This window comes from Ictidomys tridecemlineatus, chromosome 1 (assembly GCF_052094955.1).
Source record: "Ictidomys tridecemlineatus isolate mIctTri1 chromosome 1, mIctTri1.hap1, whole genome shotgun sequence".
Lineage (NCBI taxonomy): Eukaryota > Metazoa > Chordata > Mammalia > Rodentia > Sciuridae > Ictidomys > Ictidomys tridecemlineatus.
The window spans coordinates 77,487,931-77,507,405 of record NC_135477.1 but is presented as its reverse complement, the minus strand read 5'-3'; the positions used below and the strand labels follow the sequence as shown (position 1 = coordinate 77,507,405).

The 19,475-nt window shown below is 34.1% G+C and overlaps 1 protein-coding gene across 4 annotated transcripts in view; it reads left to right on the top strand.

Annotated features, from left to right (window-relative positions):
* Positions 1-19,475, top strand: part of Csgalnact2 (chondroitin sulfate N-acetylgalactosaminyltransferase 2) — a 38,377-nt gene that overhangs the window by 6,937 nt on the left and 11,965 nt on the right. Inside the window, exons 2-6 of one of the 4 annotated variants that reach the window (XR_002484937.3) lie at positions 1,686-2,605; positions 4,713-4,929; positions 6,410-6,511; positions 8,132-8,292; positions 9,755-9,935. Coding sequence is in view for 3 of the 4 variants with exons in the window: in XM_005334399.5 (XP_005334456.1) it covers positions 1,900-2,605; positions 4,713-4,929; positions 6,410-6,511; positions 9,755-9,933; positions 11,982-12,076 (1,299 nt within the window). In the remaining variant the exon portion in view is untranslated. Of the gene's footprint in view, positions 1-1,685; positions 2,606-4,712; positions 4,930-6,409; positions 6,512-8,131; positions 9,672-9,754; positions 9,936-11,981; positions 12,077-19,475 lie in introns of those variants that run through there. The other 3 variants (XM_005334399.5, XM_021732542.3, XM_040273476.2) reach the window with 3 other exon arrangements.

The following is a 19,475-nucleotide window of genomic DNA, read 5'->3' as shown; positions in this document are numbered from 1 at the left end:
CTTTCTTTTCCCTAACAAGTAGGCTGATAATAACTTACAAATAGTTAAGAAATTCCTCTCAGTTTTTCTTTTCAAAATGACATTCAAGTGATTTCTTATTGCTAATGATTATAGTTTTGAGGCATGCTAAATTCCTAAAACTAATATTAGCTTTGCATGCTTATTTTTAAATTAGTATTTCTTTTTTCTTTTCTTTGGACTGGGGATTGAACCTGGAGCACTTTACCATCCCCAGTCCCTTTTATTTTTTATTTTGAAACAGGGTTTCACTCAATTGCTTAGGGATTCACTAAGTTACTAAGACTGGCCTTGAACTTGCCCACCCTCCTGCCTCAACCTTCAGTCACTAGGATTACAGGCATGTGCTTCCACACCCAGCTTAGGTAGTATTTCTTGAAACTAAAAATGTCTCCTATTTTTTTCTACGTCATTTAAGATTTACAATCAGTGGGAAAGAGGCTGTTAATAGTAAAAGACTTTATTGTAATGAATTAAATTTTTCAAGATACTTGTTTATTATTTGTTTTATTAAAATAATAAATGGTTAAAGGGAGTTAAGTTAATTATTTGTGGTCTTCTATCCTACATTTTAAATAGATATGTGCCACAAAATGTGTACACTGGAGCATTTTCCACAGAGACATTCAGGCTTTCCTAATCACTAAGAAAGTGACTAAGACTAATGTTTCTCAGTCATCTTCTTCCATAGGTTCTACTGCACTGGAGAAATCATTACCATAAAATATCTGCAGTCAACACATTATCCTTCTTGATAAATTACTTGGTGAGAATGGAAGTTCTTTTGCAGGGAAGGCTTCCCTGCTTCTTCTCTTCTAAGTTTAACCTTCTCTACTTCTGGAATTTAAAATCCTTAGTTTAGAAATAGATACAGAATAGCTTATACAACTAGTTGTAGCATGAAAGGTAGCCTATAATTTTGTAAATTTATAATGGTATTTGAATTTTTTCTCAAACATATTTAAAATATTCATATTTTTTCTTTATATATATAGACACTAAACTTTCCAAACTTGTAGGAAATCTGTTGCTGTGTAATACAGTAAAAAGAATTATGTGATCTAATCTTCCAATAATCTACCAGAGAACTTTGGACATAAAAATGTTTTCTTAATGGTTTTCAGCTGTCTGTGACCTTTTGATATTGCCCCCCACCTCCCGCCACACACATACACTTCCTAGATTGGCTGAGTTGAGCAATAGAAATTAATGAGGTAGAATATTTGAACCAAATAAATTGGAAAAAACTCTCTCCCACGAAAACCATTATTACTATGGTAGAAACAATTTATAGAAATTCAATTCCTAAGTGTATGCTAGTTGAAATATTGTGTTAATACAGAGTTATAAGCAATATAATTAAAATAATTAGAAAATAGTAGAATTTATGTAACAAACTAGAATACAAATCTAAATGTAATCTTAATGTTTCTGTGATTCAGGAGATTATAGGTGGATAGCCATACTGTTTAAAAGTATTATACATAGTATTTTAGAATTTTAAAAGGCATTATAATAATTTCTCCAAGTACTTACCAATATTCTATTTGTGCTTCTAGTGGTGCTCAACATATAGTTTATTGAACATATAAGTTTATTGAAGCTACCAACAGTTTGGTTTTCTTAAGAAAACAAAATTCTGATTGATTGTGATCTGTTTCTTTCAGAAAGCTCACTACCCATATAATGGATTTTATAGTTCAGATTGTTTTATTCTGGATTTCATGGTAACAAAACAGGAAGTATACTTAATTTCTCATTTCTACAAGTAGTCATGACTACTGAGAAAACAATTTTTTTAAGCTACAGCAGAATTCATCTTGGTACCTTTTATGGAAATCCTGATTTTGTTTTTAATTTTGATAACCTTTTGCTAAAGGTATGAAGAAGCAACTTATCTTGTTAGGCAAATACACATTTATAAGAATGTCTAGAAGAGGATCAATCCTTCACACCCGGACCCACTGGCTACTGTTAGGACTGGCTTTGCTCTGTAGTTTGGTATTATTTATGTACCTTCTGGAGTGTGCCCCTCAGACTGATGGAAATGCATCTCTTCCTGGTGTTGTTGGAGAAAATTATGGTAAAGAGTACTATCAAGCCCTCCTACAGGAGCAAGAAGAACATTATCAAACCAGGGCAACCAGTCTGAAACGCCAAATCGCCCAACTAAAACAAGAATTACAAGAAATGAGTGAGAAGATGAAATCATTACAAGAGAGAAAGAATATAGGGGCTAATGGCATAGGCTATCAAGGCAACAAAGAACAAGCACCTAGCGATCTTTTAGAATTTCTTCATTCCCAGATTGACAAAGCTGAAGTTAGCACAGGAGCCAAACTACCCAGTGAGTATGGGGTGATTCCTTTTGAAAGTTTTACTTTAATGAAAGTATTCCAGTTGGAAATGGGTCTCACTCGACATCCTGAAGAGAAGCCAGTTAGAAAAGACAAACGAGATGAATTGACAGACGTTATTGAAGCTGGCTTGGAGGTCATTAATAATCCTGATGAAGATGATGAACAGGAAGATGAGGAGGGTCCCCTGGGAGAGAAACTTATATTTAATGAAAATGACTTCATAGAAGGTAATATGAAAAATAAATTGGTAAATAGTTGTGTTATTATGACAATATGCTATTGTTTATGCTGACATGTCAGTTGTTACACACAGTATTAAAACATTTAAGTTCTTACCTGCTTAATTCCACCAAGAATTTGAAGTGGCTTTTTGGAAAAATGCTATAATGAGATCATAGTAAAATTGAGAATAAGGACCAGGGAAGTACAAGAATATAAACTATTGAAGCTGAAGAGCTCTTTTGAGCAGTGTGTATATTTACATGTGTATGATTTGCATTCCTTGCTTATCTGATCTTGATATTCCTTTTTAAAACATAAAAGTTTTATGTTTTTTAGTCTTAATTTTAACACCTCCTGCTAGATATTTAATTGCAGGCTTAAATAGCAATTTTGGAAATAAATCTTTCTTAAAAGTTCTTTTTGCCTGATTCCATAAGCAGCCTACCACATGCAGGGTTTTTGTTGTTGTTGTTGTTTTGTTTTGTTTTTATTCCAAATTATCATGACTATCACTTATCATACTGTGATATAATATATGGAGGCCTTTGGAAGCCATCAGTCAGGACATAGTGGTTTGCTGGGCAATTTCACCCTGTGGTTCCTTTTTTTTCCTACTATTACTTCCTGACATTTTTTAAGGTTTTATTTTTTTTCTCACAACTCTTCTAATTTTTCTACAAGCTCAACTTTTTGTCTTATTCTATGTTTGTATTTGTGACAGAATTGAAAGATGCAGAGGAAATAAGATAATTAAGTACCATATAAAATGTCTACACATTAGATCTGCCTAAAAAAAAAGGAAGCTGAGCCAGTTTTATATTCTACAACTTCTGTGTATTTTGTAACTCTTCTTTCAGGATATTTTTCTGCATGGAACATATTCCATACGTCACTTTTTCTCCACTATGCCACTACTCTCTCTCCTAAAATAATACTGGCAACCACTGAGTAGATCCTGTTCCTCTTCCAGATTTTAGCTCAGGTGTCACTTCCAGGAAGTCATCTCCAGCTTCAAGTTTAAGATAGCAGTGCTTCCTGTATGCTTTTGTCATATCTACACTGCATCCTCTCTCCTAAGACTTGTTGTAGTATATGTTGTTGCCCATTTTCTGGTTCATTTTCCTGCCTCAGGAGGGTTGGGACAAATCTATCTTATTCACCATTTTATTACCATATATTGACTGAGTGATCCACACATTTGTATGTCTAACTTCTCTCTTGAGTGTCATGCTTAAAAATTAGATTGCTGTGAAAAAGTACTGGAAAACAATATCAACCATATTATATTATGTCCAAGTATAAATATACCACAATGAACCCCATGTTTTTACATAATTATAATCTAATTAAAAAAAGAGTAATAGAAAGGAGACCAGTAGAGAGGAGCTGAGGATCAGATGGAGGGAGGAAGAGAAGGAAAGATGTTGGGAAATGAGATTGATCAAGTTATGTTATGTACATGTACAAATATGGAATAAGGATTCCTACTATTATATAAAATTTTAATGCATTAATAACAAATAATAAACAGCAAAGGCAAAAAAATTAGATTGCCCAGTAGATTTCTATACTTTTATCCTAAAAGCATCTCAAATCACTGTTGATATATAAACTAATTTTTCTTCAACTTCACTATATTCAGTGTATTGTTACTATTTATTTTTCTGTCTTTCTCAAAACTCAGACCATGTTGTCTATTTATATTATTAGTCATCGATATGAAGACACCTGATTCATTTTTGTTGTACTGAACAGAGCAACAGAAGTTTTTTTTAACACTTGGGCTCAGAATTTAATATTGCTTTAAGTAATTTCTTTGTCATATGATTACTGTAATGATAAACTATTATTTTTAAAGTCATATGTATAAAGGAATAATTATCATTTGGAGGGTATTTCATGGGTTTAATAATATAGAAGGGTGATAAGCTTTTTTAAAAAACCCTCTTCTACTTCAAGAATAGTTTTCATTGTCTAGACAATGGGAAAAAATATTTTCACAAATAGACTAAGACTCTATAGATCTGGTTTAATACTTTCAATCTTTGAGTAAAGTCTTGTTGAATTTATAAATTTTGACATGAACTTGACTTTGAAAACTCTTTCCTTTAGGTTATTATCGCACTGAGAGAGATAAGGGAACACAGTATGAACTCTTTTTTAAGAAAGCAGACCTTATGGAATATAGACATGTGACCCTCTTCCGCCCTTTTGGACCTCTCATGAAAGTGAAGAGTGAGATGATTGACATTACTAGATCAATTATTAATATCATTGTGCCACTTGCTGAAAGAACTGAAGCATTTGCACAGTTTATGCAGAACTTCAGGTAATTGTCGGGACTTAATGATTTTGCTAAGTTCTAAAAAAAAAACAATAACATTTTGTACAGATTTGCTTAATTTATTTCCACTGATTACTTAGAATTATAGAATAATTTTATTGCTTTAGGGGAATTTTCCTTTTTTATATTCTCCTTTTTCTTTAAGAATGAATCATATGTTGTATTTCTTGAAATTTTTAACTGTATGGTAAATTGAGGGTGACAACTGTTACAAACTAAATTTGATGGCCTTTATAATAGTGTGTGAATTCATTTTAGGACTAGTTAAATTTTTAAGAATTACTTTATTGAGGCATTTTTGTATACAATAAAATCCATGTAATAAGGATAATTTAAAGGATGTTTTAAGGATAAGAAATCATATTTTCATGACTTTGGACAAATGTATACATTCACAAACTACCACCGCAATCTAGATATAAAGGTTGCTATCTCCCAAGAAAATCCTCTAAAGAACAATTTGAGTTTCAAGGTTGAAATAAATTTAGAAATATAAGCATTCAACAAAAATTTGGAGGAAGTCATTCCATCTTGGAAAGCAGAATATTTTTGGTTTTATTTTTTGGTCATTAAATTTGGATATTTTAAAATGCTGAAGTGTTAAAGAATTAGAATACCTAAGAAAAATAAGGCTTTTGTTTTAAATTAACAATTGTCATTTTTAATTATTCTAATGCACTAGGTTTAGTTTTTTTTAATCCTAATCCTTATTCTCATATTAAAAGATTGGTTAACACCATTCTGCAGCATAATATATGGAAATTGGACTTGTAAATGAGATCTGAAAGGGGCAGTACCAGGGATTGAACTCAAGGGCTCTCAACCACTGAGCCACATCCCCAGTCCTATTTTGTATTTTATTTAAAGACAGGGTCTCACTGAATTGCTTAGTGCCTCATTTTTGCTGAGGCTGGCAATCTCAATCGAAATCGCAATCCTCCTGTCTCAGCCTCCCCAGCCTCTGGGATTATAGTCATGCACTACCTCCCCCCACTTAGATCTGATTTCTTGAAGCTTTGTTTTTTAAATCACCTTTCTTGAAATTACCTACAGAGGCTACATCTTTCTTTACAGTGGATAATCTCAGTGATGGCAAATATTTGTTCCTTGATAACAAATAAAATTTTTGGAATTAGCTAGTTTGAGGACAAAATAATTCTTGATCCAAAACTTAAATATTTGTCTATTTGGTTTTGAACACATTGAACTTACTTCCTTAAATAGTAATCTCAAGGTAAAAGCTTCCCAAATGTTTTGAAATATGAGAGTAATGTTGGATTCCTTCCATAGCCCTTGAGGATTATACTCATTGACATAGGCTTCATGCCTTTACCTAATGCTTCATGTGATTTCATTCTTTATCAGTAGTGCCTCATTCATTTTCTTGTTGAAACTTTATGTGATTGCATTTTGAGTAGTGCCTTATATATGTTCTTGAACAAACTTTATTTTTCAATTCTGTTAGGGATGTTTGTATTCATCAGGACAAGAGGATTCATCTCACAGTGGTGTATTTTGGTAAAGAAGGTCTCTCTAAAGTCAAGTCTATCCTAGAATCTGTCACAAGGTTGGTGAACCATGTCCACAGTAAAATCCTTGTCATATAACTTTATTAGAAAAATAATAATTTCAGACATTTAAAGAGTTAATAATTTTGAATAGTTACTATTAAGAAGAATTTTGAATAACTACAACTAGAAAGTTGACTGAGCATGTGGGTGGTAAATGGTGATGATATATGTTCCTCATTTCACAAGCAACCCTACACAACTCATCTTCCTTTAATTGTTTAGCAGGCAGCCTGGCAAAATCAGGATGCTCTCCCTTTATGGCCCACTTACCTATATGTTTGCTGCTGCTTTCCCTTTTTTTAAATCTCATCCCTGCACTTTGATACCATCTTCTGAGCATGTCAGTTTTCTTTTGTTCCTTCTTCTACCCCTATAAATGATACTTAGGTCCCCCATATCTTTAACAAATAAAAAAAAAAAGAAGAAGAAGAAGACCTGATTCTACAGTATGCAGTATCTACTGTTATGTTTCTGTTCTTTCACAGCCAAACCTCACCGAACAGTAGATCTGTAACTGAGAAGCCCATATAGTACCTGGCACATGGTGGGTGCTCAGGTTTGAATGAATGAATTAATAATCTTTAAAACTTAATTTTTTACTCTTTAGCTTCTCAGCCTTTTTCTCTCTTAAGTTGTAGGTCCAAAGGTACAGCCCTCTACCAAATGCAGCTTTTCTCTGTTATCCTCGTCAATCACTTTTATACATTTGACAGTCTAACCAGGTCTTTCTTCTTGAACCATGCTTATGTTTGTAAAACAAATATTTTGTGAATGTAATATGTCATAACATATACTGGTTGAGTCTTCTCTAATACCAGTTCTGTACACCTTGTTTCTTTACCTTTCTGCTAGTTTTTGGTCACTCCCTAAGTGTTCAGATTTGGCCAGCCTTTCTTCTCCCACCATTCAACTAACATTGATTGAATCCTACTTATTATATTCTGGGGTACACTACTTTGGAGTCTGACTGAGGTAGTTGGAAGAAGACTGAGCATAGCTGAGTACATCCATACCCTGCAGGGACTCTCATAGCTTTGATATATATAAACAGGGTTCATTGTCTTCCCCTTCTCTATACCAGTTCAGTGTGCCCCTCTTTCAGCTCAGAGTCAGACCATTTTCACACGGCCATAGACCTAATGTTTGAGATACAGAGTCTTTTACTCATCTTTACCTGTAATTTTGCCTTTGATGAGTTACTTAGTACTTATGTCAAAGGACCTCTTCTTTCTTCCTTCCTTGCTACTGCCACTATCTACCCCAGTTCCCCCTCCGTTTCTTCCCTCCCTCTCTTCCCTTCTTATTATTTTTCAATTGCCTACTAAGTATCAAGCATTCACCCTGATATTACTGAAGTTGTCTCTATGTTGTAAAGACACTTCTGTGGCATATGGTAGAAACTTACCTTGAGCTTGCTTAAGGAAAATAGGAACAGTATTAAAGAAACTTGAACACCTCCCAGAAATGAAAGGATTGTTGTAACCAAATTTGGAAAAGAAAAATAAAAACAACTTTAGGTCTCAGTGACTGGAACCAGAGAATTAAATACCATCAAAATTCTCTTGTCATTATCTTGTCTGTTTTCTCTGCATGTTGACTTCATTCTCCTGTTGCAGATTGGCTTCTTCCACATGGTGAGGGATATGGCTGTTGGCGGCTCTGGGCTCACATCTTCTCAGCTTTGCCATCAGAGAGGAAAGAGCTTTCTCCCAGCTCCCGTTGAGGAAATCCCAGGAAAGGACATTTTGCCCACTCTTGAGCCAATCACATTGGCCAGGTGGGGTGGGGGTTTTGTGATTGACCCCACTTGAGCCTGGTCCCCACTCCTAGGACATTATGTGGTTGGGCCAGGTAGAGTGAAGGGTATTCTGTGATCAGTGTTTTACTTGGTACTGGGCATGTGGGGTGGCAATGGACAGTTTCCACAAAAGAAGGGAAAGATTTATATGACGTAAGATAAGGAGAAGAATATGGACACTCAGAACACTTAGAGTCCAATCCATGCATTATTTGAGCTTTTACTTCCATCTCTCCATTATCTAAGCTATACTGTTGTAGGAGTAATCTTCCTCACATGTTCCTGTTTTTGATTCAACTGTATCCCTAGTGCAGTGGTTCTCTAGCTTTAGTGTCAGAGGCACCTGGAGGGCTTACTGAAACACAGAGACTTGGTTCCACCCTTGGCCTCTGAGTCAGTGTCTGAGGTGGAACCTGAAAATTTGCATCTAATATGGTGCTAGGGAGTGCTGGTGCTGTGGGTTTGAGGGACTCGGGGTGAGAACCACTGTCCTAGCAGAAAACCTTGCTGACTCCCCCCTTGTCTTTAGGATACTGACCAAGTTCTTTAACTTTGCATGATAGGTGTACCTCAATCTGAGCCTCCTCTCATTGTTCCCATGTTAGGGTCCCTTTGTTCCCATCTGATTTGTCTGACCTCTAAATGCTTTCTTTCTTACCTCTTTCACTTTTGAGAACAATTATTTGGAATGACCTGTACCCTTACCACTGACTTCAGGATTTTAACCCAGGCATAACTCAAGTTCTGCTTCTAATATCTTCTCTAACTACTCCATATATAAGCAATCTCTTCCCAGACCTGCTATTCATTTATTCATTCATTCATTTCAGCAAATACATATTGAACTCCTACTCTGTGAGGAGCACTGTGTGCATGGTAATGAACAAAACAAAATCCCTACTCTCATGGAGTCAGGAAGACACTCACACAAACATGTCTGGTGATACTAAGGAAAATAGCCAGGGAAGAGGATGGAAATTAAAGAGTGGGAGATTGGAATACTTCTGAAATGGTATCTGGAAATATCCCCCTGATAAGGAGGTGTTTATGCAGAGACCTAAAAGATATCAGAAAAGCTCTCTTTGTGTGTATCATCTATCCCCAGAATTTATTATTATTATCATCATCATCATCATCATCATCATCATCATCATCAAATATTATGGCTATTTTTTCATGTGTGTATTTCTTATCTCCCCAGTAGGTTTTTAAGATTTTAAGGGTCTGTGGCCACTTGGTAACTGGAAATCTCATACCATACCACAAGCATATTTCCTCATATGTGGGAAATTAGTGAATATCTGTCCCTTTCCCTTGTGTGAATATAGAACCAACATAATAAAATATTTGAAATATAAGACATTTTGTAAGTTCTGTTGAAGAAAAAGCATTGTTAACTTTAAGTGGGACTTAGCATTTGTTGTATGTGCTTTCCTCATAGTGAGTCTAATTTTCACAATTACACCTTGGTTTCATTGAATGAAGAATTTAATCGTGGACGAGGACTCAATGTGGGTGCCAGAGCTTGGGACAAGGGAGAGGTCTTGATGTTTTTCTGTGATGTTGACATATTTTTCTCAGCCGAATTCCTTAACAGCTGCCGATTAAATGCTGAGCCAGGTGCGTAAAACGTTGGTAGATGAGCTGAATTTAGAATTTAGAACAGCATTGGCATGTCCCATGTTTTGAATCAAGTTAATTTGAGAAAAGAAAATTTTAATTAAACGCTAGGATGTTTTTTCTTGTTAGGTATAATTTAACTGAAATACATAATTTAATTGGAAAATTTGACCCTCTGAAATTCATATCTTTTGTTCTCTTGGAACCAAATTCTATTGGCTACATTTGAAGCCAAATAAAGAAGGCCAGGAATAGAAGACTGGAAATTGATGAGGAGGAAGCAACTCAGGTCAGAAAAAGAACCATACAAATGGTGTGGAGATATGAGAGTGAGAAATATCCAGTTTCAGGCAGATAGTCCACCCCCATACACGTGCATGTGCACACATCTACACATGTGCACACTCATGCAGAGGTCTGGATACAGGTAGTATTTGGTCTCCAGACTATGCATTTTGGGGTTGTTTCCTATACTTTGCTTTATGCTGTAGATATTTTGAAAATAAATGAGCAAATGACAGTTTTATAAATCAAATTTTATTTTAAATTTAAAATCAAAAGTTTTCTGTATTAAAGAGTCTCAACAGAAAAATAAGTTCAGTAAATATATATTATATAACATGGTGATTACAGTTAGTGACAATGTGTTATATACTTGAAAATTGCTAAGAGAATAGATTTTAAATGTTCTTACCATAATAAAAAGTGTACGAGGTAATAGTTAATTGGCTTGGTTTAGTCAATTCACAGAATATACATACATCAAAACATTATGTTATGTACCATAAATATATATATTTTTTCAATTAAATCATTTTTAAATAAAAGAATTTCATATTAAATGTTTTTATGTGGAACTATTCCTATACAAAAATGACTAATTTCTTATTAATGAGTTTGATTGGGGAAAGTTGTCAGGAGCTCTCTCAGAATCCATGAGTAAATGTGGGTTAGATATATTTTTTTACTTAAGACAGCATGAAATTAAAATATGGAAGTTGAAGGAGACATATTTGCTCAGTGTAAAAACAAATATTTTTATATCCAGAAATAGACCATCCTCTGAGAAGTTGAGCATCCCTATCCCTTAAGTGAGTGTGAATGAAGGTGTCATGTTCATCATTTATGCATTTCTTATAGTAAAAAGGCTGCTGTCACTTCTAAGCTGCTTGACGGTTTTTGAGCACTTCATGCTACCATGATTGAATTCAGTCATATCAGGGTTTCTCTTTTGAGGGCAAATGGGCTAGTTATCCTTTAAGTCCTTAAGATGCTATCAGTTTGAAAGCTAATGCCAAGGTCTTCTGTAAGGGCTATTAACATCAGATATTTTTAATCCTTATCTAACCCAGCTTTTCCAGATCTTGGTTTAAATCTGTCTGCAGTTCTGTTTTAATTATTTCCTACATATCTATGCATTGTACAGTATTCTCTGTATTTTCAATTTTTTAATATTTATATTTTTAGTTGTAATTGGATACAATGCTTTTATTTTATTTATTCATTTTTATGTGGTGCTGAGGATTGAACCCAGGGCCTCACATGTGCTAGGCGAGCACTTTACCACTGAGCTACAACCCCAGCCCTATTTACTGTTTTTGATTATTCTGTTTGAAGGGTAGATTTAACTGAAGTTTCTAAGTTTTTGGTATTGTCAATTATTAATCTACATCTAGTGCTGCTAATTAGATGAAATAATGAGTAATAGGTGGGTCACCTAATTAATAGCTCAGAGAATACATTTGTGTATCTCCCCAAAGTTCAAGGGAATAAACATATGAAGCATCCTTTAGTCTGTTTTAATCTCTGTTCTTTTGCAGTTGTGTTTTCATAGCCTGACCTACCAATATGTCACAAAATCATCATCATGTTCATCAAATTGACATAATGTTCTATAGATTGAATATTGATAAAATAAATATTGCTAAAATAAAATCATGTGATTACAAAAGGACTTTAATAAAGTCTCAATATATAGAGAGTAATAAAGATCAATTCTTCATCTTATAACTTTCTTGTATGATATAAACATATATTTTAATTTATAGGTAAAAAAGTGTTTTACCCTGTGGTGTTCAGTCTTTACAATCCTGCCATCGTTTATGCCAACCAGGATGCACCGCCACCTGTGGAGCAGCAGCTGGTAAGACTTTTACATTGCCAGTTAGGAAAGGCTGTTTTTTAAGTTTGTTGTACAAATAGGAAACAGAGTTTCAATTATTATAAACACATTCCCATGTCTCTTTCACACTTCCAATCCCCAGTAATATGCCTTATTGCTTCAAAATTGTCGGCTGGCAAGGGAGAAGGGGTTGGGAAAAGTTAGATTACAAAGAAAAACTTCATATTCTGGAATTTGAAATTATATGTTTTTGCCAAGTTATTTTTACTAATACTAAAAGTTTAATTTTTCAAAACTCTACTGACCAGGGGTGGGCATATAGCTCTGTGATAGAATGCCTACCTAGCACGCAAGAGGCCCTGCACTGGGAAAAACAAAAACCTCCACTAACTAGAAATTAAAACTCCTCTGCCAAATCAACTAAGAAGAAAAATTATACTAAGGAAATTACTTAGACAATCATATATCAAAACTTATGGTTGTTACCAAACTGTACTTACATATGTCATTTTAATTTTTTAAATAAACATTATTTTGGAATAATTGAAGTTTACAAAGAAAGTCAAGAGTTCCTGTAAGTCCAGCTTCCCTTAATTTTTAAATAACCATAGTACATTTGTCAGAATTAAGAAATTACTACTGGTGAGTTACTGCTAACTATACTACAGATTTTATTAGAATTTTACCATTTTTCCTACTGGTCTCCTTTTTCTGCTCCAGGATCCAGTCTATGATACCAAATTTCACATAGTATAATCTTTTAACGTTAGAGTTAAGAAAAAGTAAAAACAAATGAACTAAATCATCAATTGAAAACTCCAAGGAAAGCAGAAGGAAAGAAAGATAAAGGTAGAAATGAATGAAGTAAAAATAGGTTGACAAATATAGGAGCTTATTGTTTATGTGCAAAAAATAGGTTTTTAAATATAAAGTGGGCAGGGGCTGGGGCTATGGCTTAGTGGTAGCATACTTGCCTGGCATGTGTGAGACACTGGGTTCAATTCTCAGCACTGCATATAAATAAATAAATAAAGATCTATCAACAAAAAAATATTTTAAAAAAAATATATATACATATATGTGTGTGTGTGTACATATGTGTGTGTGTGTGTGTGTGTATAGTGGGAAAATATTGGGTAAAAAAACTACATTGAAAATTAGAGGGCTGGAGATGTGGCTCAAGCAGTAGCGCACTCGCCTGGCATGAGTGCGGCCCGGGTTCGATCCTCAGCACCACATACAAAGATGTTGTGTCTGCCAAATACTAAAAAATAAATATTAAAAATATTCTCTCTCTCTTTTCCTCCCTCTCTCTCACTCTCTCTTTAAAAAAAAAAGAAAATTAGAATATGAATACATGACAGATTAAGTTTATATAGTAAGCTGAAAAATTCTAAATAGAAGGAAAGATTTGAAAATCTATAAAATATTAAACAAGAGAAGTTCTTGTTAGAATTTTATAAATAAGAAGTGAAGAAACTTAAAAGCCTTTTAAAAATTAGAGCAGTTATCAAAAAGTTACATTGTATATACATTTTTATTGATGAGTTTTTCTATACTTTCAAATAGGTAATACTAACACATTATAATCTACTTAAAATATTTTAACTTGATATCAGTACATAGTAGAGCATGCACACATACACACACACACACACATACGTACTTCCCTCCACTTTATCTGTAGGCCAGTATTACTTAGGAATATTGACACTAAATTAGGACAAACAGCACTGACATCTACCTTATATAATACCCCAAATCCTTTTAAAATGAGTTATTAAAAAGAAATAGGTGCATTAATATTGGAAAATGAGAAAAGCCATCAGTAAACAAATTTTGAGAAACCTCTATCAGATTATAACATTTGGCATAGGATTGCTAGAGGAGAGAACAGTCTAGAACATGTTCAGGAGAGCAGTGAGTAAAGATGAATCTGCTTTGCATTCTCTGAGCTCATAGCAGATAGAGAGTAGAGGAAACCCATGCTGAACATCATAAGGATCAACCATTAGGCTACAGAAGTGCCTGTGGTCCCTGGAGCTGGAGAGGCAGGTCAGGGTGGATAGGAAACCCCACTAGACTCCAAAGATGAGCCACTGTGAGCACATTCTTCCTGTGGCCCTGTTATGCCCCTATTCTACTATTACTGGAGATAGTCCCCCATAATCATGACTGAAAGCCATGGATTTTTGAAACAAAAATAAGTAGCAATTAACCAAGACTAATCAAATGTTTAAGGAAAAACAGTACTATTAAATTTTAATAAACAGAAAAATCAACACATGAGAATATGAATGTAGGTATAAAATAACTTTAAAATACATATTATCTTTATGATCATTAGAGAAAACATTAAAATCTTAAAATCTTATGATTTCTTAGTAAAAAAGGACCAGAACTTGGAAATTATGAAAAAATAGAAATCAGTAAATGAGCTGAAAAGTGGAATCGTCACTGATGAAATGGCACATATGACCAAGAAATAATGAGAGAGAAAAACTGAGACATGGAGAATCAGTTCAGAAGCTCTAAAATTGTTTAATAGAAGTTCCAGAAAGAAAACAAAAGAGAATGGGGCAGAGAGGATAGGGAAGAAACCCTGGCAGAGATAAGGAAAAATAAATATTCCTGGCATTTGAGAGCAATCAATGGAAAATCCTGGTACCTTCCAGAAACTCTAAAAATAGCATAACCCAACTTGTCCACAAAGAAGTAAGAATCAGATTGACATTAACCTTCTTTTTGATAATATTGATGCTAAAAAAAATAAGCAACACCATGAAAATTCTGAAAAATAATCTTTGATTCTAGAGTCCATATTTGACCTACTATTTGAAGGTAAAATAGACATTTTGGACACTGAAGACTCAAAATTTATTTCTCACAGATCCCTTTTTATCTATTTTAACAGAATGAAAAATGAGAGAGGAAGACTAGACAATAAAATAGTGATCAACAAACAACAACCAAAAAACAAAACTTTCGATTAAGTCTAAATAGTTGTGCTGAAACACATATTTTGCTTTTGAAAAAGCAAATAGCAATTTGGGATTAAAAAATCAAAGGATATATAAATGGCATATAGGTGTGTTTTACCCAGCTCTCTGAGCTAAGAGGATCTAAACCAGTGACACCCCAATAGTAACAAACATAACCAGTTCCCAAATCTTGTTTTTTAATATCATTCTCCAATAAAAGGAACCAAGGCTCCTTGGAAAAATAATTGATTGTAGGACTAGAAAAGGAAATATACAAGAGGAGCTTGGAGCATTTTCTAGCACCAATAAATAACAGTCTTAAATGACAGAGGATGGAGATGTGTCAGAGAGTCCCAGGATCCAACTAAAAATCCTCCTATGGAATAACTTGAGCAACAAAATAACAAAATAATCTAGACCTGAATTATAACCTAAAGCATAAAATAAATATCTGTAAGTCCATCCTGAGATAAGTGAGTAAATAAATAATAATAATAAATGAATGGATAAGTTATATTAGGTTAATAGGGAAAAAGAGATGAATCTTCCTTACAGAATTTCAGAGTAGTAAATACCCCTCTTCCAGAAAGTGGAGCTAGGTAACTCACTCACAAATTATATAATATAAAAAGAGAAAATTAACTTTTTTAAAATTTATTTTTAACTGATGCATAAAAATTACACATACCGAGGCTGGGGATATAGCTCAGTTGGTAGATAAAAATAAAAATATTGTGTCCAACTATATCTTGCATGTACAAGGCCCCAGGTTCAATCTCTAGCACCAAAAAAAAAATACACATATTTATGGGTATCATAATATTTCCATAGAGGTATACATGGTGTTATGTTCAAATCAGGATAAACACATGTATTTAAACATCTATTGTTTCTTTTTTTTTAAAGTTGGAAACAACACCTTTATTTTATTTATTTATTTTTTATATGTTGCTGAGGATCAAATCCAGTACCTCACATGTGCTAGGCAAGCACTCTACCGCTAAGCCACAACCCCAGCCCCCATCTATTGTTTCTTTATGGTGAAAGCATTTAAAATTCTTTCTTCTAGATTTTTTAAATATGCAGTACATTTTTGTAATTTATTGTCACCCTGCTGTGCAATAGCACATCACAGCTTCTTATTCTTTTTTTTTTTTTTTTTATAACTTAGTACTAACTAATCAACCTTTTCCCATCCCTTCTTTCTCCCAACTCTCCCCAACCTCAGGTAACCACCATTCTACTTTCAACTTCTAAGTTAAACTTTTTTATATTTCACATGTAAGTAAGATCAAAAAATGAACCAGATCAGAAAATGCATCAGGCATGGTGGCACATACGTGTAATCCCAGCATCTTGGAAGGCTGAGGAAGGAGGATCATGAGTTCAAAGCCAGCCTCAGCAAAAGCAAGATGATAAGCAACTCAGTGAGACCCTGTCTCTAAATAAAATACAAAATAGGGCTGGGGATGTAGCTCGGTGGTAAAGTGCCCCTGAGTTCAATCCCTGATACCAGGGGAAAAAAAAAAAAAAAACAAGAAAATGTCAGTTAGGAACCCAGCAGATATTAACCCAGGGATGAAGAAATACCTGACCATTAGTTCTCAAAACTGTCAAGGTCATCAAAAACAAGGAAGACTTAGAAACCATAGGCAAGAGGAAACATAACAATTGAATGCAATGTGGTACTCTTGACTAGATCTGGAACAGAAAAAATATATATATTCAAGGGAAAATTGGTGAAATCCAAACAAAGTCTGGAACTCAGTTGATAGTAATATGATAACAATGGTTCTTTAATTTTGACAAAATACACTGCAACAATGTAAGATAAGAATGTTAGGGGGCTGGGATTGTGGCTCAGTGGTAGAATGCTCACCTAGCACGTGCAAAGCCCTGGGTTTGAGTCTCAGCACCACTAAAATAAAAATATTGTGTCCAACTACATCTAAAAAATAAATATTTAAAAAATAATAATATTAGGAAAAACTAAAACTCTGTGAGGAAAACTGTTTACTGTTAATGCAACTTTCTGTAAATCTAAGTCATTACAAAATAAAAAACTTTAGTAAACTTAATTGAAAAACTAACTAAAAGACAAAAATAAGTGCTAGATAGAGTTGACACACAAGCCTGAAAAGGAATGTAAGAGCATGCTAATATTCTTGTCTGACTTGGAGGGATGTGGAGAAGAATGATTTGAATACTGATTCATTTTAGATGTTGCATAGCAAAATAAGTTTAAGCACTTCAGCTTCTCATTTCACCATTTGTAACCATTGCAAATTGCCTAATTTTTCTAAGTTTCAGTGGCCTCACTTAAGACAAAAACTTCTCTATTTAATGTTTAAAATTATATTAGAAGTAAGTCAATAGTAAACACGTAATAGAAAAAATGAGTTAAAAAACATTTGATAATAATTCACAATAAACATTTAGTCATCCTTACTAGAAATAGATTAAAATGACAATATAATACGTTTTTCTGCTGCTTTTTTTTCAGTTGTTGATGGACCATTATTTTATTTATTTATATGTGGTGCTGAGAATCAAACCCAGTGCCTTACGTATGCTAGGCAAATGCTCTATCACTGAGCTACAAGCCCAGCCCTTCCTGCTGCTTTTAAAAATCATAGCCATGCAATGAGGCTAGTAAGAATATAGGCCAGCTCCATGGGTCAAGGAGGTTTCAACAGGTTTATCCCTCTGATCCTGCAATTTTCACTTCTAGGAGTCACTCCTGAGCAAATAATCAGAGCTGTAGAATAGCAAAATATATATAAACTGGCAATATTAAAGGCAAGCAAAACTCTTTTTTTATTAGTTGCTCATGACAATACAATGATTTTGACATATCATACATTTGATTCAAATGGGGTATGAATTCTCATTTTTCCACATGTACAGATTGCAGGATCACATTAATTATACAGCTACATATATACATACAGCAATACTAGTGTCTGTTGTATTCTGCTGTCCTTCCTATCCCCCCTCCCCACCCCTCCCCTCCCATCACCTCTCTCTACCCAATCTACTGTGACACATTTCTCTCTTTTTTTTTCTTCCCCCTCACACCATCATATATATATTTTGTATAATGATGAGGGTCTCCTTCCATCTTCCGTGCGATTCCCCTTCTCCCTCCCATTCCCTCCCACCTCTCTTCTCTGTTTAGTGGTAATCTTCTTCTCATGCTCTTCCTCCCTACTCTATTTTGAGTCACCCCCCTTACATCAGAGAAGACATTTGGCATTTATTTTTTAGGGATTGACTAACTTCACTTAGCATAATCTGCTCTAATGCCATCCATTTCCCTCCAAATGCCATGATCTTGTTATTTTTTAGTGCTGAGTAATATTCCATTGTGTATAAATGCCACATATTTTTATCCATTCATCTATTGAAGGGGAATCTAGGTTGGTTCCACAGTCTAGCTATTGTGAATTGTGCTGCTATGAACATTGATGTGGCTGTGTCTTTTGGGTATAGTCCAAGAAGGGGAATAGCTGGGTCAAAAGGTAATATCACAACAGACACTACATAAATGCAGAAGATAATTAGAAATTATTTTGAAACCTTATACTCCAATAAAATATAAGATAGTGAAGGCATTGATAAATTTCTTAAGTCATATGATCTACCCAGATTGAGTCAGGAGGATATAGACAATCTAAACAGACCAATATCAATTGAGGAAATAGAAGAAGCCATCAAAATACTACCATCCAAGAAAAGCCCAGGACCGGATGGGTATACAGCAGAGTTTTACAAAACCTTTAAAGAAGAACTAATACTAATACTTTTCAAGCTGTTTCAGGAAATAGAAAAAGAGGGAGTACTTCCAGATTCATTTTACAAGGCCAACATCACCCTGATTCCTAAACCAGACAAAGACACTTCAAAGAAAGAAAACTACAGACCAATATCTCTAAATAACATAGATGCAAATATCCTCAATAAAATTCTGGCAAATCTGATACAAAAACATATCAAACAGATTGTGCACTATGATCAAGTAGGATTCATCCCTGGGATGCAAGGCTGGTTCAATATATGGAAATCAATAAATGTAATTCACCACATCAATAGACTTAAAGATAAGAACCATATGATCATCTCGATAGACGCAAAAAAAGCATTTGATAAAATACAGCAACCCTTTATGTTCAAAACACTAGAAAAACTAGGGATAACAGGAACTCACCTCAACATTGTAAAAGCTATCTATGCTAAGCCTCAGGCTAGCATCATTCTAAATGGAGAAAACTTGAAGGCATTCCTTCTAAAATCTGGAACAAAACTCTTAATAATAAAATGAGAAATTGAATTGTAGTACTTACTGTGGTGAATATTATGTATCAAAAGGAAAGTGTGTATGAAATGTACAAATGTACAAATGCAGTGCAAATGTAGAGGGTATACAAAATTAAAAATAG